Source organism: Eublepharis macularius, chromosome 5 (assembly GCF_028583425.1).
Source record: "Eublepharis macularius isolate TG4126 chromosome 5, MPM_Emac_v1.0, whole genome shotgun sequence".
Classification (NCBI taxonomy): Eukaryota; Metazoa; Chordata; class Lepidosauria; order Squamata; family Eublepharidae; genus Eublepharis; species Eublepharis macularius.
The window spans coordinates 40,522,567-40,541,202 of record NC_072794.1 but is presented as its reverse complement, the minus strand read 5'-3'; the positions used below and the strand labels follow the sequence as shown (position 1 = coordinate 40,541,202).

Sequence of the window (18,636 nt, the reverse complement as noted above, 5' to 3'; positions counted from 1 at the left end):
GGGAATGTAGATCGAGCATTTCCAGTCTGTAGGCCATTGTTTTGTTTTCCATATTTGTTGACAGATTCTTGTCAAGATTTTGACTCAGTTTCTGTAGCTGGAAATAGCTCTATTGGTATGCCATCTACTCTGTCCTTTTTTATCCCAAATGCTTTGAGTGCAGCTTTTACTTCACTTTCTAAGATTTCTGGTTCTTTGTCAAAACATTCTTCTTCAAAGCTGCCATTCTTCCATCTCTTCTGTTTAGTTCTTCAGTGTATTATTGCCATCTTTCCTTTATTTTGTCCTGATCAGATATTATGTTTCCATGTTGATCTTTCAGCATCCCAAGCCATGGCTTAAATTTCCCTTTGATTCCCCTGTTCTTATGGAATAGATCTCTTGTTACTCCTTTTCTGTTGTTCTCTTCTATTTCTTTGCACTGGTTATTATAATAAATTTCTTTGTGCATATAAGTCACTGAAAAGCTGCATTTAGAATTCTGACTCTTTCTGTCACCTTTTGCTTCTCATCTGTCTAGCAATTTTAAGGGTTTCCTCAGCCATCCATTTAGAATTTTCTTTTGGCTACAGGAATAGTCTTTGCACATTCTTCCTTGATAATATCTCTAGTTTCAGCCCATAGTTCTTCTGGTTCACAATCAATTGAACTTAGCATTGGAAATCTGTTCTTCACATGGTCTTTAAATTATTCAGGAATATTATTTAGATTGTATTTTGGCACTATGATTCTTCCAGTGTTTCTCTTCAGCTTTATGCCACTTTTTGATACTAGCAACTCACTGTCTGTATCACAATCAGCTCCTGGTTTTGGTTTAGCAGAGAGAGTATTGCTTCTCCATCTTCTGCTTTCAATTATGTAATCTATTTGGTTCCTGTATTGACCACGCAGTGATTTCCATGCTTACAATTGTCTTTTTGGTTGCCTAAAGAATATATTAGCAATGAACAGGTTGTTGACTTCACAAAATTCTATGAATCACTCTCCTGCTTCTTTTCACGATTCTAGTTCAGATTTTCCAACATTTTATTCTGCTTTGTCTCCTGCTTTGTGTTCCAGTAAGCTATGATTATCAGCACACCTGACCAATTTCTTCTTGGACACTTGAGTAAAATTTTTCGATTTCTTCTTCCTCAGCATCTGTAGTTGTGGCATACCCATGACTGATGATTATGTTAACAGGCCTTCCATGAAGTCTGATTTATATTAATTGGTTAGACTGTACATGCGTTATAGCTCTTGATGGCTTGCGCTGTGTCTCACTTCACTGTTAGAACAACACCATTTCTTTTGAGTTTGTCATTTCAGCAGTAAAACATTTTGTGCTTTTCTGACTGAAAATGTCCTGAGTCGGTCCAAATTAGTTCACTCACACCCAGGATTTCAATGTTTAAACATTCCATTTCTTATTTTACAATTTCTAGCTTACCCGGCTTCATACTTCTCACATTCCAGGTTCCTTGTTATGTGTGTTGTACAGCTTTGGATGTTCCTTTTACATCTATTCACATCAGCAACTGGATGTCCTTTTGACTTTAATCCAGTCCCATCAATAAGGACAGTACTATTCATACTTGTTCTCTGCTCTTTCCCAGTAGCTCATTGAGTGCATCCAACCTGGGAGAGGGTCCTATCTTCCAGCACTGTATCTTCTTTCATTTTGGATTGTCTCATCATAGGGTTTTCAAGGTAAGAGATTATCAGAAGTGGTTTACTGCTGCCTTCTGCACAATACTAACCAGGGTTAACTGAAGTGACACTGCCCTTGTCTGTGAAAGATCCTCCGCCAGTGTCACCTTCCACTACTACTGCTGCCCAGTTGCTAGCCTTCAAGAATTCCTCCACTCCCATCACCATTGGAACAGTCAATTCTTTTCTGCTGATGTGACAGCTATATAGTCCAGTGCTTTTCTTTCCCTCAAGGTAGGATCCACCACTTTCTACACAAAGTCTTGTGCTTACTGGAGATACACCATTCACTTTGTTGCTTGACAGAATGCTGTATGCAGTTATATTCATTACATATGCAAAAGCCAGTAGTGCTTTTGAATGAGGCAATTACATCCATCATCCTTTGCTATTAGCAAAAGTCTCCCCCCCAATCTTTCTCTCGAGCTGTGTTTCTCTCCTCCTCAGGTGTCTAAATACTTAATGCACTGAATTGGTCCAGCAGTTAAATATTGAGATGAAAAGAAATAGAAATTATCCATTACAGAAATTATATCAGTCTCTGGGGTTTATGGATTGCAGTAAATGAATGTTTTCTCTTTTATATCTGGCTTGTATCTTTTTGCCCACTGCATTTTGCCAACATCAGTGGCTTTTGTTCAAAAATCTAATGCAATTACTATTTCAGTAACGGGACAACTCCCTCAATGAGCCTTTCCATCTTCTCACAATTTATATAAAATGTTTCCTGGAATTATCATGGCTTGGTCAAATGGTACAATTTAGCAATGGCAACCAAGGGCAAAACTACCCACAGGATTCCTGTCAAAAATAGCAACAGTGAAATCCTAAGCAGAGTTACTTCAGTCTAAGACCATTCAAATTAATTAGCTTAGAATGGAATAACTCTGCTTAGGATTTCACTGTTAGTGTTGCATTTCACCTTCTATTCCTCCCCCAATAGAGTATAGTTCAGTTTATTCAGTATTCTCTAGCAGGTTTGAGTAAATCCACATCATACAGATGGCATGACATAGGATAAATTCAAATTAATTTCCATGGAAAGGGGTTGATGTGGGGATATTATTTTGTGAAGCAAAGTACTATGTAACATGCAGCTGTACCCTTAGAACTTAGCTGGTGCTTAACAACACTGATCAGTCCAAGTCCTTGTGTTGAGTCATCAAGTGTTGAGCAATATAATGATGTATACTCATGTGTGAACCCACTTTAAGTTTCATACTTTAACTTGAGGACCATGTTTACAATTTGCCTATAAATTCATAGCCAGTTGTTACTTCACTGTAGCTTTTATATGGGTGCAAGACGACTCACCCCAGCTTCCTCTTCTCTTGCTTGCCCTCTTCTCCCCCACATCCTTCTCCTCCCTGCTCCCACTCTTACTTCTATGTCTTCCCCCTCCCTTTGCCTCCTTCTCCCCCCACACTCCCATCATTGCCATTATCTTTATGCTCCCCCCTTGCTGCCACTTTTTCCCTCTGCTTGCCCACTCCATGTTTGTGTGCGTGTGTGTGTGTGATTAAAGCACATAGTTGTATGAGGCTGTTAGGCAATCCTATAATACCAATCCTATAATACTTCTGTACCTTTTGGGATTTTTCTGCAAATCTGGGGTTTCCCATGTATGTGTATAAAGTGCTATCAAGGCACAACTGACTTATGGCAACTCCTGCTGGGGCTTTCAAGGCAAGTGAAAAGCAGAGTTAGTTTGCTTTTGCCTTCCTCTGCAGAGCCTTCTTTGGCAGTCTCCCATCCTGCTCTGACCCTGCTCTGACGAGATTGGGCTATACATGCCAACCTTCCCTCCTGGGGTTTCCCACAGGTTAGTAGAAACATCACTCCTTTCTCTACCTGGCCCCAATGTGCAGATTGTTTGATCTGTTCGAGGCCACATTCAGAATTATATAGATGATATGTATCATACTGGGTTGTCTGGGGAAATGGTAGCATTACATCTGTGTTAAATAAATAAGTAAAATATGCAAGCTGCTCTTTAGGAGTAATTTGGATGTGAGAGAAAAATTTACAAACTCAGGTCTGAGAAGAGAACAACCTTACCCATCCTCCCCCCCAAAATGGAGAAATATTTTTTTAAGTTATAAGGAAAACTGATGCCTCCCCTCTCCTGACTAGTAACAATCTTGCTGAATGAAAATAAGCACTGTGCTGTTTGTTTCATTCAAACTAAGCAAAATTGTCTATAGCATTCTTACTTGGGGTGGGGGATGAAAGGTGAGATGAGGAACAAACTATTTCCCTTCAGTTCTAAGAAGAATGTAGTTTGCAAACACCCCCTTAGCACTGCTGAAGTTTGGGGCTCAGCACAGAGTATGAAAAGCATAGGTTGTCCTTCCAAATATTAAGCTTTGCAGAATTATATTTATTTATTTGTTTATTTTACAAAATTTATACACCACCTTTCTGCCCTCATAAGGGCCACCAAGGTGGCTACCAAATTAAAAACATACATAATAAAGTCTTGGGTGGCATCTAGAATTCAGGGTCAGACCTTCCATTCATCAGTAGCAGTTCAGTCTTGACAGGATTAAGTTTCAGTTTATTAGCCAGCATCAAATCCAAAATTGCCTCCAGGCACTGGTTCAGAGTTTCTACAGCCTCCTTGTGGTCAGCTGAATGTATGAGATAGAGCAAAGTATCATCTGCATATTGGTAACAATCCAGCTGATATTTCCTGATTACCCCACCTAGTAGTTTCATGTAGATGTTAAAAAGCAAAGGGGACAAAATGGAGCCTTTCAGGAAACCAAAGGCCAGGGCCAAGCAGCAGTTCCCTACCTTCTGAAACCTAGTCTCCACCACAAAGCAGCGCCTCCCAATACTAGCCAAGAAAAGCAATCCAGAAGAATATCATGATTGATGGTATCAAAAGTTACTAAGAAAACCAACAGAATCACACTGCTTCTGTCCATCTCTTGCCACAGATTATCAACCAGGTTGACCAAGGATATTTCAGTACCATAACCAGGCCTAAAACCAGTTTGGGAAGGATCCAAGAATCAGGTTCATCAAGGAAAGGTTGAAGTTTTTCCAGCCATTATGTACGATGCTCACAAATTGAAAATATGAGACTGGTCATTAATTATAGCGATCTTCTGGGGCTTCTTCAGAAGTGGATATACCAGAGCCTTCAAGGTTGGGGCAACCACCCACTCTTTCAAGGAGGTATTAACTACCTCTTGGACCCAGTCAGGACCCCTGCAGATTTAAGAAGACTGGAAGCGGAAATGTCATAATAACAGGTGGCAGGCCTCAACCTTCCAAAGATCCTGTCCACGTACTTAGATTGAATTACCTTAAAAGTATCCTAAACAGCTGGACAAACCAGCCTCTTGGCACCATACAAGCTCTCTCCATATGACCCATCTGTGCACCGACTGAATGTGCAGTTCATGAGCATGGCATTTATGTGTGGAGATGGTGTACATGCATACACTCCCTCCCTGTGATCGGCAATATTTGGAAAACAGCATTTCAGATCACAGAGAGGGGGCATACATGTGGACACTGCCTCTTCACAAGTTGGTGATGAAGCAGAGACAGGAAGCACTGATTCCCACTCTTCAAGACTTCAGTCAACACATGGATGGGGTGGTGTGTCAAGGGCTATTAAACTTTTTCTATGAGTTTTTATGGGGTAGTAGGAATAAGTAAGAGCAAGCTGCTCCTCTGTAGCAGCAAAATGAACAGTTATTGAGAACATGTCTGGCTCAACAAAGAAACAAGTTTTCATAGAGCAAAATGCTTCCAGAAAGCCTATGTTCAGCTATACAGAGCCATAAAATCAATCCTATTGGGCTGAGGGAAGGAGCTGTCCCTTAACTTTGGTGCTGTATGGGGATATTCAGAGAGGGCTGCAGTTCTTGACTTCTTGGCTTTGAAAGGCCTGGGTACTGGGTGATAGTACTGGGTTATAGGGTAGAGAGTACCTCTCTACAGCTGCAATTCCAAAAACACTTTCCTGAGAGAAAGCCCTATTGAAGACAACTGTCCCTCCTCTATCACACAATTGTCCTGTTCTACTGGCTTCCGACGTAATAAAACATCAGTGGTGGTTTCCAGACTCAAAGTTTTAAATGGCTATCTAGATTGCTATTTTATACTCTTGATATTCTACTTTAATCTTATGATGTAATCTCTGATAGATACCCTGATATTTATATATTTTAATGAAGTTTCTTTTAACTTGTACACTATATCTTAGATGATATTTGTATAATAATCTTGAATCTTGTCTTTAATCACAATAAAACTTACGATTATGATTCCAAAGTATACTTAAAACCTGCAATTACTTAAAGATGGCTTTAAGAAAATTAATGTGAAAATATATCACATGAGTGTTTAAACTGAGGGATTTCCTTTGATTTAAGCAATGCTTTAGATATAACAGCAATTTAAAATTAACACTGTTTTTGCATATACATGCATGTGTACATGAGTGAACAACATAAACTATCATTCTATTTTACGTAACATATGCATTTTACCATAACTATCTTGCGATCACATATAATTAATTTGAAATAGAGAGTTCTGAATAGTTTTTCTCTAAATATGCATACTTTTAAGATAAAGTACTTTACAGTCCATGGATGAGAAAAAAGGAACCTAAGTCAGAGACACAGTGGTTTTCTCCTCAAAGTGAAATGTGGATTAAGTTAGTGGAAATCAATACTTCTGGGAACGTGAAAATGAGATAACCCAACTGAGAGAAGTCATACCTCTAAAAAGCAATTTGGGGATAAAACTGGAAAATTGTTCTGAACATGGAAAATGAAAGAAAACCTAAAAAACAGAGCTATTACTAGGTATGCTAACAACTTTTAAAACTCTTGATTATTATGTTACCCAGATAAAAGAATTGTGCTAGATGTAGAATGGGGTAATTTAGGGAAGATATTTTGGCTGAATTTTAGAGGCAAAAATATCACTGCTGTGGCAGTCGACATACCATTTATCAAGAACATTTGCATTTACTATTTTGACTTCTATGACTGACTCAGGTACTAAAATAATAAAATGTTACCTTATGAAACCTCAGACCAGTGAAACGAGAACTAAGCTCACTTAATTGTATCCAAAGGTACATTTCCACTCACAGAAGGAGACTTTCCACTCAGGGAAGGATTTATTCTGTGAGCAGGAGACTTTTATGAGCAGAAGTCACTCTTGGATCCAACCCCACAGTTTATTTTCAGTGGGATTAAGAGCAACTTCACATAAACCGCACCTTTATGATGGTTTAACTAGTTACTTAATAGATAGAAATGAACATCAGTATGACCTGCTGATCTGAGTATTTGGTGGCCCTGGATTCCATGCTAGATTGGTATTTCTGGGGGGTTGTCCCTCCCCCTCCAATTACAGAATCTCTTACCAATTCCCATCTTATTCCAGGAATTACTCATAAAAGTAGAGACATTTCACAATGTGATGGGAATTGATAAAAACTAATAAACATTATAGTTGTGGGATGGAGTACTTGACATGGGACTGTTATGAAGAGTATATTGGATTGAAGTAGACTTTTTTATTACAAAGCCAACTCTCATCCTCTTTTTTAACCAGTTCAACCAGATCACATCCAAGAGCAGCAGTCTCTTTAATTTAATAATATATAGAGAGTAATATTAGTCAGAAGTTGAATTTTTCTGCCTTTGCAACTGTGAAGCATTTGGTAGGGTACTTGTAGCACTTGATAAACCTTTTTCACTGATGTATATAAAACCATCCAGGAGAAAGCTCTATGAATATTTTTGCTTGTTTCAATCTTCTTGATGGTACAAGATGGAGATCCTAATAGCTCTCTGTCCACCATTACATATAGATAAGCCTTTACAGTAATCTGTTTTCAAATCATGCCAACAGTCATGCTAACTGGTATATATACCCAAATTCATACAGTCTTTATTGTTTCTGTGAAACTTTAGAACTAGAGGATTATGTTTTGTGTGGCCCTATTTACTCTAAACTGAGAGATAAGTTTCTGGCAGCTACTGTAATGTATTTGAATTCAAGCTCAACCATGCAGAAAATAATTTACTTATTATCTGATACAGGCCCCTAAGTAACTCACATGGTCACTCTCCGTAGCAGCTAAACAAACGGTAAATCGCTCAGGCTCATTGTAGTTTAACTTCTTTTATGGGAATGAAATTTGCATTTTATAATACTCTCAGTCATAAATGTGTATGTTTTGAGATTTGCTCAATTTTTGTTCTTTTAAATTCTGTATGGTATTTGGATCTTTAAAAAAAAATTCTGTATCATTTATGTTAAGATCGCATTGGCCTTTGACTGTCACCAATAAATAAACTTGACTCTGTATTGACTTGCACTCTCACGAGTTTAAAGGATAAAATGGAGGAGAGCAGAATGATATAGGCTATGGGGAGAAAGCTGGGGTATAAATAAAGTGTTTGTTTGTTTGTTTGTTTATTAGCTGCCTTTCGACCCTGTAGGAACTCAAGGCAGCTGACAATATACCACATTACCTATTATCCTGCCCACTCTATGCAGAGCCAAGGAAGAAATTCCTAGCAGAGTTTTTAATTGGTTTAAACTCCTCTTCAGACTCTGAGAAGTTGTTTTTTCTCCTGTCTGATACTGCTGCATTTGTTATAGAGTCTCTCTTTTCGCCTTAGCAGCCAAGAAAATTCGGGCTAGAGCTGTTTCCAGCGAAAGCAATGCTTTTATCTGACTGGTATTTTTTATTTAGATCATTTTAATCTCTTAATATCTGTACATATGTTTATATGTTAGACTGTTTTATCTGTTTTTTATGTATGGGTTGTAATGGCCTTTTGCCACGAACAATAAACCTACTTACCCACAATATAAATAAAATAACAATCATAACATGAATTTTAAAAGTTTAAAAGCACAGATTAACACTGCCAACAAAACACTGAACCAAAGTTATTTAAAAGTGGTTCTAAATAAAAACATCTTCAACTGCTTCCTGATCTTCAGTGAGGGGCCAGGTGCTGTTCCATAATTGTGAGACTGCCATCAAAAGAGCCTTTTCTTGTGTACTTACCAGGTGAGCTTCTTTAGCTGATGAGACAGTCAGGTGAACCTCTCCCTGTGATCTTAATTCCTAGCCAGGAATATATTGGAGAAGATGGTCCTTATAAATTAAATAAAAGAGCCATAATTTTTTTTTTAAATCTCATGATGCATTTTTTTGGGGTCTGCTTGGCTGTTGTAGTGCATGCCCTGGTAATGCCTAGATTAGATTATTGCTATCTGCTTTGCATGGAGCTGCCCTTGAAAACTGTTTGAAACTTTCAATGGGTTCAGAATGCTGCATGCAGGACATTGACTGAAGCGTTCCTCTGAGACCATATCTCTCCATCTTTGGTCTGTTTTCAATGGCTCAACTCCCAGTTTGTTTTCTGGCCTAATTCAAGGTGCTGGTGTTGACTTTGAAAAGCCTTATATGGTCTCGGGACAGCATACTTTAAGGACTTCCTACTCCCATATGAGCCTACCTGACGACTATGGTCATCTTCTGATGACCTGCTTCATGTGATCCCATCTTCTGAGGTTAGAAGGATAGCAACCCAAGAGAGGGCCTTCTTGGACATGGTGCTAAGATTGTGAAACTACCTCCCTGGGGAGCTTCATCTTCCCCTTCTACCACTGTCCTCTACCAGTGTATGAAGACTTTTTTATTTTCTTTGGCATTCCTTCCATGATCTCTCCTTCCGCATAGGTGTGTGTGTTTTAGTTTTTTACTCATTTAACAATGTTTTTTTTATACTGCTCTGTTTCTAATTAGCCACCTTGGTAGTCCTGATTGGGCAGGAAGATGTAATCAAAATCTTATAAACCTACAAATAAATAATTCAAGAAAGTACTGAAGTATTGTTGTAGCAGTAGAAGTAAATCCATTTTATGCCTTCCAGAGTGGTAGAAGCGTAAAAGACTGGTCTCTGGACAAAGGAAGAAAGGATGAAGAAGTAATAACTAAGAGCATGGAAGGAACAGGGAATCAGGACTAATGAATTAATCATGAGCAAATGTTCTATTGAGCCTTATGGGAACCTTGCTCCCACAGTAGCAGACACTGCAGACCAGGTCAACCATGCCCTTAATATATTTTACATCTAGAAAGAAATTTCTTCTCATTCAAAGCCATAGCTGTGACTAGAGGAAAGTACTAACAGTCACTGAGTTTATGTTTAAATCAGGTTTAAAGTTGGTTTCTCATTTATACTTCTTCACTTTTATACCTTTGAATTATATCATAGCTTTCAGCTGGGGGATAAGCATGTGTATTGTATCTAACCACACAAGTAACAAATGCTGGATGTTATCTTTCCTTACAAATGAAACTCTTGGCATACATCTTAGAGTATCTTGATCCACATTTGGTAAGACTTTTGTGGGGCTACTCAGGGGGTCATAGGAGTACAATCCAGCAATGGACCACTGGTCTGCTTCTCTGCCTTAAATGCAGTTCTTTTTTATTGCAGATCATGTTGTTTGTGAAGAAGAATTCAAATACGCAATGCTAGCTTTAAACTGTATTTGCCCAGCTACATCTACGCTCATCACTCTGTTAGTTCATACCTCAAGAGGGCAGTAAGTATAATGATGCTCTGATGTAACCTTTGTACAATGTCACCAGGGTGTGACAGTATGCCTTTAAGAACAAGTGGTTATCAGTGACCAGTTCCTTTCTCTGTTCCAGCAGGATGGCAATATTTTGTTCACATGAGCAAACACTTTCCTACATAAGTTTGAACTATTTGGCTGCATTGTCGTAATAGTATAGCAGTATGTCTTCTAAATGCTTTATCTGAGAGGCTGATTTATTGATGTGGTTGCCAGGCACATTATTGGAATCCCCAGGTAAAAACCATAGATATCTGGAAGGTTGGCAACATCCTCCTCCCATTTTCATCTTTCCGCTCAGTTACCAGAGGGGACGGGAGTATCAGTAGGAGTTTGCCTGCCAATAGTGGGCAAATGGCAGCCTTATTTATTTGACCTATCATAGGTCATTTTACGGTATTTCATAGGCCAGTTTGGTGCAGTGGTTAAGAGCACAGGATTCTAATCTAGAGAACTGGGTTTGATTCCCCTTCCTCCACTTGAAGCCAGCTGGGTGACCTTGGGTGAGTCACAGCTTCTAGGAGCTCTCTCATCCCCACCCACCTCACAGGGTGATTGCTGTTGTGGGGATAATAATGACATACTTTGTAAACCACTCTGAGTGGGCATTAAGTTGTCCTGAAGGGCGGTATATACATTGAATGTTATTATTATGTTGTTGTTATTATTACCTGATCATCACATGGCATCTTTTCCTACATGATCCTTCCTGTCCCCTAATATCTTCTTCCTTGTTGCATGTATTTTCCTTCTCAGATTAAGAAAAAGTCACCTCTTTTTGTGGTGACACCTATTTTATGGATGCCCTTCCTAAGAAATCTGCCAAGAAACATCCTTAGTCTGTGTCACAATACTTTATATAAATCAGTTATCTTCAAATCATTTAAATCAGTTATCTTTCGATTTTGTGGGGAAACAAATTGGATATTGTGTGGTGAAAAAAATATTAAAAATTTGAACATTCCTCTTGCCATAAAAAATTAGAATACTAGAAGAGCTAGTGAGCTGTTTTGCCTTTAAGAGCCAGTGTGATGTAGTTGTTAAAGTGTCAGACTAGGTTCTTGGAGACTTAGCTTCTTATCCCCACTCTCTCTTGGAAGCTTGCTAGGTGACCTTGGGCCAGTAATACATTCTCACCTATCTCAAAGGGTTGTTGTGAGGATACAGTGAAGGAGAAGAGAACGATGTAAGCTGCTTTTGAGTTCCCATTGGGGAGAAAGGCATGGTATAATAAATGAGGTAAATAAATTTAAAGCTTCCAGCTTTTCCAACCATAGAGTTGCAGTGATCAGGGCTGAGTCAAAGTATTTTCTGTCCCAAGCAAGATACACTCCTTGCTTCCTCCTTTGCACACACAATTCAAGTTCAAAATTAGCCCTTCCAACATTGCCATAGGAGCTTTCCTTGGACCTGGACAGCAATGGTGCAGATTGAGGAGGCAATGCATGTCACCTCCCAAACAGCTGATGGCCAGGAGCAAGCTAAGCTATTGGGGTACATTGGCACCTTCCTCATTGTACTGCTCCAAGCAGATGCCAAGGTGGCTAGCTTGAAAACCAGGCCTGAATATAGTGAGAAAAGTTGTGCTTGTTTGATTTGTGTCAGTCATGTGCCTTTCAAAGGTACATAAGCTTGCCAAATACATGAAGGTGATAATCCCATGTGGTTTTCTGTCTTTTGTATCAGAGTGTGAATTTTTGTGTTGATGTAAATTCTGTTATCTAATTAAGAAAATTAAAAAATTCTGAGAAAAAATAGCCACTGTGATTACAAATAATAAAGCATTGGCATTTACCCCAAAGGGTCCCCCCCTTTCTTTGGCAATTTAGTATCTCCAAGGCAGAAGAAACACCACAGTGCATCAAGACAAACAAATGCCATGGTATTAATGGCGCCTAATTCATTAGAATCTTTTTCTCTCTCTCTGCTCTTGCAACTACTGTCTTGCGCATCAACAGTTCGACAACAAATTAACAACAGTAAAAATAGTAACAGCAAAAAATAATAATAGCAAAAAATATAACCATTACAGCTAAAATACTGGATTTATTGTCGAAGGCTTTCATGGTCAGAGAACGATGGTTGTTGTGGATTTTCCGGGCTGTATAGCCGTGGTCTTTGCATTGTAGTTCATGACGTTTCGCCAGCAGCTGTGGCTGGCATCTTCGGAGGTGTAGCACCAAAAGACAGAGATCTCTTTCTGTGACACTGAGAGATCTCTGTCTTTTGGTGCTACACCTCTGAAGATGCCAGCCACAGCTGCTGGCGAAACGTCAGGAACTACAATGCCAAGACCACGGCTATACAGCCTGGAAAATCCACAACAACCAAAATACTGGATTGTCCAGATCTGGCTATCTGTTAGATTTGATTACATATGAAAAAAAATGGCTACCACCAAAGTAATATTATAATACCTTCCAGCCAATAAAATCTGTAACTTATTCTGTGCTGGGACAGAAATCAGATCCTTTAAAGAGGGAGACACAAACATGATTCTGTACCTTTGGAATTTTGGACAGTGCAGTAGACAATGGAGCAAGGTGCCAAGGTTCCCTGTATTGCAGTTACAGCATCTGTCTGCTAATGGAATCTTTCCAAAATGGCCGTATAGTTCTGCCATTGAGATTGAATTAAAATGAGCCAGAATAAAGGCTTGTTGATATTTAGGGACTGTAGAAGCAAAGGAGGAAATTTCCACAGAAACGTTAGCACTCAATGTGCAAACCGCAATAATGAATAATTAAACAATTTTTCAAAAGTGCAAGTGCCTCTTATTTCTTTAGCCAATGTTATCATACATACAACTCCAATTCACAATTATACAAATTCATCATCGGCGCAGTACGGGCTGATATTAGAGATAGGGAGAAGCCCTATGATTTACCGCAGGGTAACTTTAGGTGCGGTTCCTGCCAAGTGTGTAATATTCTTAGCGTGGGCAAGGAATTTTGCATCGGGGACAACAGGGTGGTTGTTCACCATTTTGCCAATTGCCAGACCAAGGGGGTAATTTATCTTTTGGAATGCCCTTGCAGAATATTATATGTAGGATGCACGTCAAGACCAGTAAAAGTAAGAATATTAGAACACGTGTCACGCATTCGTAACAACATTCAGGAAGCTCCGTTAACACAACATTATAGGGAACGTGGCCATCCAGAGAATGCCCTCAAGGTAGTGATCTTGGAAGTGGTGGAAAGAACTTGTGGTGATTCGATGCAAACAAGGCTTCTCCGCAGAGAAGCATTCTGGATTCAAAAATTAGACACGGTAAAACCCAAGGGGTTGAACAATGAATTGTGTTTGAACTGTTTTTTATGAGGAAGCCTTATGAACTAAATGGGATTAGATTACAGCATGCGGTCACTTTAAGAAGGAGTGTTACCAATTGGTTATTGTTGATTTAAATGGGGGGGCAGGTTATAACGACAAACACGGAAGAGAATATGCGTACCTACTAACCAGGAGGAGAGAGAAATGTGTTGGTGATGGTCATCCGTGGGGTGACTGTGAGTATAAGTGGTTATTAACTATAGGAAAGGAGAATTTTTTAAGAAGTAGTATTTAAATTTTACAGCATATTCACAGAGTTGTGTTAACAGCAGATGGCACGCTCCTGAAGAAGGTGGCACGAAATCTGCATTTGTAGCCGGCCCCAGATTGAGCGTGGTGTTATCTACTCCCCAGTCCGGATTTTTTATCACTATTGGGAAAAATTTGGAGAGAAATTAACAAAGAGAGAAGAAGGAATAAACGCGAAGAAACAAAATTGAATTTCAATTGTATTGCACCTGGAACTGTAGTGTTGTACTGCGCCGATGATGAATTTGTATAATTGTGAATTGGAGTTGTATGTATGATAACATTGGCTAAAGAAATAAGAGGCACTTGCACTTTTGAAAAATTGTTTAATTATTCATTATTGCGGTTTGCACATTGAGTGCTAACGTTTCTGTGGAAATTTCCTCCTTTGCTTCTACTGTGCTTAGCAGAAATGGCCATTCATTGCTTGTCCGATATTTAGGGACTGTCAGGTAGTTGAGATACACTGGGCTAGTTCTTGGATATGCCAGTTCCAAGTAGAGAGGAGGACAAATTCTATGAACCTGAATTCTAGTACTGAGCTCATCTAAATCATAAAGGCATCTCAAAATCAAATTTCTAGTAAAAGTCAGACTGGGGCAATCCATGTCGTTAGGGGAAATTCCCAGTCATTCCAGGTGGGAGGTTGCCAATTACTGCCAGGTTGATTTAAAAACATCCATACTCAGCAAAAAGAGCCCACCTGATCTCAGGGAGGCATGAATCAGCTTGAGCCAGTATGTGAAAGCAGATGCCTAGGCCCTTGCTTCTAGGGAGTGCACACCTAATTCAGCTCTAGATACAGTTTCTGCCACACAGTGTGGAGCTCCCGTAATTCTTTGAAGACGTCTAGTAGAAAAAATATCAAGCTAATCATGGCAATGAGAAATCCAAATTGGGGTGGCACCATATAACAACTGAGATCCTACATTAGAGTAATACACTGAGAGTGCCGGAGTTCTGTACCTTTACCTCCTTTAGAAAATAAAAATGAGTTATTGTGTTGGTGGTTTGAAGTTGGACAGCTAACTATTGGGTCTCCTCAATATGTTGTTTCCATGTTATATCGAAAAAGTGTTCCCAAGTATCAGAATTGTTTAATTTGTTCTAACTTTTGCCCATTAATTTCCCAATTATAAATTGGAGGTTGCTGTCACTTAGTAAAAATCATAGCATTAGACATTATTATTGATTTCCAATTTTCATTCATTAGAATCTGTTAAGAGAAACAAAGTGGGAAAGCAGCTTTGCCTGCCACCTTCAGATGATGAAGAATAATTGTGCCTTCATTAGCACGAAAATGTTCGGCTGAGCATATAAAAGATTGAGAACCCACAAAAGTCTAGCAGTTTCTTTATCATAGTAATTAACATAGGGAAGAAAAAATGCTGTACAGTTAAATTTAAAGTTGTTTAGTATTCATTTCTCATCACAGACAGTTTTCTGTTCATACAGTTAACTGAACTTTTTTTGTTTATTGTGTATCCTATAATAATTTTCCTTCTTGGGGACTTTGGTTATAAGAACTTCCTATTACAATTGCAAAAACTTTGAAATATATTAATGTGAAAAGGTTAAGTGGTAGATGTTGTGGCTTGAGGGGGCATATGGAAGGCAGGGGAGCCATGCTTTGTGACTAAGGACATAAATTCTGCCTTGATAGTTGCATGAATGAATTTGTGTTCAGGACAGGTACAGCTCATGAGAAAATGTTTGTTGCAGTTAGAGGTTATTGTCAGGTGGGACCTAATTCATATCAAGCATACTTTGTAAACTGCTCTGAGTGGGTGTTAAGTTGTCCTGAAGGGCGGTATATAAATCGAATGTTGTTGTTATTATTATTAAGCATCCACTTTCAATCTGCACATTGGAATAATGCTTTTTTCCCCCTATCTGTGTTTCAGAGAAGGCCAACAATCACCAGAACAGTGGCAGAAAATGTATGGCAGATGTTCTGGTAATGAAGTGTATCACATTAACCTGGAGGAGAGTGTATTTTTTGCTGAATATGAGGGAAAGAGTTTCACATATGCATCTTTCCATGCGCACAAAAAGTATGTTTCATTCCTAACAGTAGGATTTAACATGGCTTCTTTTCAGCAACTCTTGCTTTGGTGCACTGGGAATTCACAGGGCTGCATGGTCAGTTGCAAGAAGCCTGCATTGCAGATAGGTTGCTGTTCGAGGCTTTTGACATTTTGATTCCTAGATGAAGCCTTGTTGTTCTGAATCAGGCGTTCCACTTGGGCTTCCTGGATTTTCTCACCTATCCCAATAGGTGCATTTTTAAAGAAAGATGTAAAAATACCCCTGGAACCAACCTCTAATCTGAAATGCCTTCCTGTTAGTCCTAGATGTAAGGAGCATGGCTGTGGTTGCTCATTGGTGGCATAAATGCTCTAGGACTCCTTTTCCTTTCTTCTTCAGTTTCTATAGCTAGTTCCCAAGCATTGAAAAATCAGTTTTGAAATCACTTCCAAGTGGTTCCTCCTCATGCACAAGGTGGTGGGGAATGCAACAAAAATCACAAAGGAGTGAAAGTCTTTCATTTATATATGATATTACTGATGATTTTGACCCAAAAAATCTTTTCACATAATACTCTTCTACAGGGATACAATTTAGTATTCTCTTAAGTTACAGTTGGGAAGACTTATGCCTCAATGTTTTGTCAAAAACACTTTAGATTTCTGTGGTAAAATTCCCTTCATCTGGCACAATGACGCATTGCCTGAATGCCGCCTTAGAAGTACGTGTTTTAAGAATAGGCCATGTTTTTCTTTGGACACGCAACTATGATACTTTGTTCTTCCATCTATAAGTAGTAGTATTATACTATATTCTGTTGTTAATAAATAGATTTAAGAGTACTCTGTAATGAGGTAGTACTAGATTTCCACTCAGTTTTTATGTGCTGAACAATTTCTTACAGTAGAGCTTCATTCTCTTTAAGAGGCTCCCTTAAAAAATTAAGCAGCATAATGTAAATAAATTAGAACTTCTTATAGTTATATAGTTCCAATTCAGGATACTGGTTTTTACATATAATATCCAAAATGTATAGAGGATGATTGTACAGACTAGACAATATGTCTAGGCCAATGCTCTTTTACATATTTTCATTTCTGACCCTTGTTATCTCATGCATATTTCCTATATATGAGTTCTTTCTCATTCTGGAGTTAAGGGTTCTTTGTTATCAATTTATCTCTTTTGTGCCTCCCCCCCAACCCCCAAGATTTTGAGATTGATCATGAAACAGCCAAGTTTAAAGAACTGAGAAAAAAATAGCACCCTTGAAATAAACAGAAAAAGAGCCTAATAATGATGGGAAATGTGAAAATCAATTGGCAATGAAAGAGACATTGGAAACAGGGCTTCTGAGAGACACAATGGTCTCTCCCCACCCAACAAGGATTACCCCTGGGGGGGGGGACTCTACCTGGATCCCAACCAAATATAACAAATGACGTGACTTACCCAACTCCATGGTTGACCAGCCTCCAGCATTTTGTCCCTCTAGGCAGATCTGACTGTAAATGAAGCCCAAATATCTCCCAGTTCCTACCATGTAGTATGACTGGCATGTTCTCCATGGCAATATCAATTTATCGTGCCTAAATACCAGCAGAAATTTATTTAGGAAAAAACCCTGCTAAGAATCTAAGAATTCACAGCCTCATTTGGATATTTACTGGGTCTTGACTTGATGCAGGAGGTGAGCATGCTTTGCCCCCTCCCCCAACTCAGATGAATTCATATGTAATGTAACCATTCCATGTGAATGCCTGTTTTGAGCCTTCTAAAATTGCGCATATTATGAAATACCTGAATCACGCATGACACTATTTGCATGCTGGAGAGGGGGGCATTGCAAGTGTTTTGTCCACTGATTGAAGTTTCTCACCATTCTCATAAATATCTACACCAGGACCATGTAATTATGAATGCTACAATATGATTTTTAACATCAAAGTCATCATTTTTAATAAAGTGCTAATGGCAAGGAGTTGTAGAGATGCATCTCTAGTGGTTGCTTGCTTTAAAGTGATGGATATTCCACAATGCCACTTTGGAAGCCCTCAACTTGCATTATGTAAATAGGCTTAAGCAGTATTGAATTGGTTTCATATATTTTTAAAGTTTTATTAACAATCTTGAGACTTCGATAAAAGACGGGAATATTCATGAAATAGATATCGGAATATATGCTGTCTTGCAATTAATTCAATTTTCCTTCACCGTATTCTATTTTTTCCCCAAATTGTTTTTAAATTAAGGTTTGGTGTCTGTTTAATCGGTGTTAGAAGGGAAGACAACAAAAATATTTTGCTGAACCCAGGTCCTCGTTACATTATGAGCCCTTCAGACATATGTTTCTATATCAACATTACAAAAGAAGAAAATTCAGCCTTTAAGAAGCAAGAACAGCATCGGAAAAATCACCCATCCAGATCCTTCTATCATGGCCCTTCTCGGTTGCCAGTACACAGCATAATTGCTAGCATGGGTAAGCAAAAGCAAAGTGGGGCTGGTTTATTAATGTATGCAGTAAATAAATATACCCTCACGTAGATAGCCCAGGCTAGCTCAATCTCGACAAATCTTGGAAGCTATGCAGGGTCAGCCTTCGTTAGTAATTAGAAGAAAGACCACTAAGGAAGACCAGGGTTGCTATGCAGAGGCAGACAATGGCAAACCGCTTCTTTCCTTGAAAAC

The 18,636-nt window shown here is 38.8% G+C and overlaps 1 protein-coding gene and 1 long non-coding RNA gene across 8 annotated transcripts in view; one reads left to right on the top strand and one right to left on the bottom strand.

Annotated features, from left to right (window-relative positions):
* The window catches only part of KCNT2 (potassium sodium-activated channel subfamily T member 2), a 305,206-nt gene that overhangs the window by 216,580 nt on the left and 69,990 nt on the right, over window positions 1-18,636 (top strand). For 3 of the 4 annotated variants that reach the window (XM_054981909.1, XM_054981906.1, XM_054981905.1), the window contains 3 exons: window positions 10,191-10,299; window positions 15,822-15,971; window positions 18,198-18,427. In XM_054981909.1, coding sequence (XP_054837884.1) covers window positions 10,191-10,299; window positions 15,822-15,971; window positions 18,198-18,427 — 489 coding nt within the window. The remainder of the gene's footprint in view (window positions 1-10,190; window positions 10,300-15,821; window positions 15,972-18,197; window positions 18,428-18,636) is intronic. The other variant, XM_054981907.1, reaches the window with a different exon arrangement.
* LOC129331378 (uncharacterized) overlaps window positions 1-18,636 on the bottom strand; it is a 40,735-nt gene that overhangs the window by 16,967 nt on the left and 5,132 nt on the right. Inside the window, exon 3 of one of the 4 annotated variants that reach the window (XR_008597123.1) lies at window positions 17,398-17,534. The exons of the other annotated variants lie outside the window; for them this stretch is intronic. This is a non-coding gene — a long non-coding RNA (uncharacterized LOC129331378). The remainder of the gene's footprint in view (window positions 1-17,397; window positions 17,535-18,636) is intronic. 4 annotated transcript variants of the gene reach the window in all.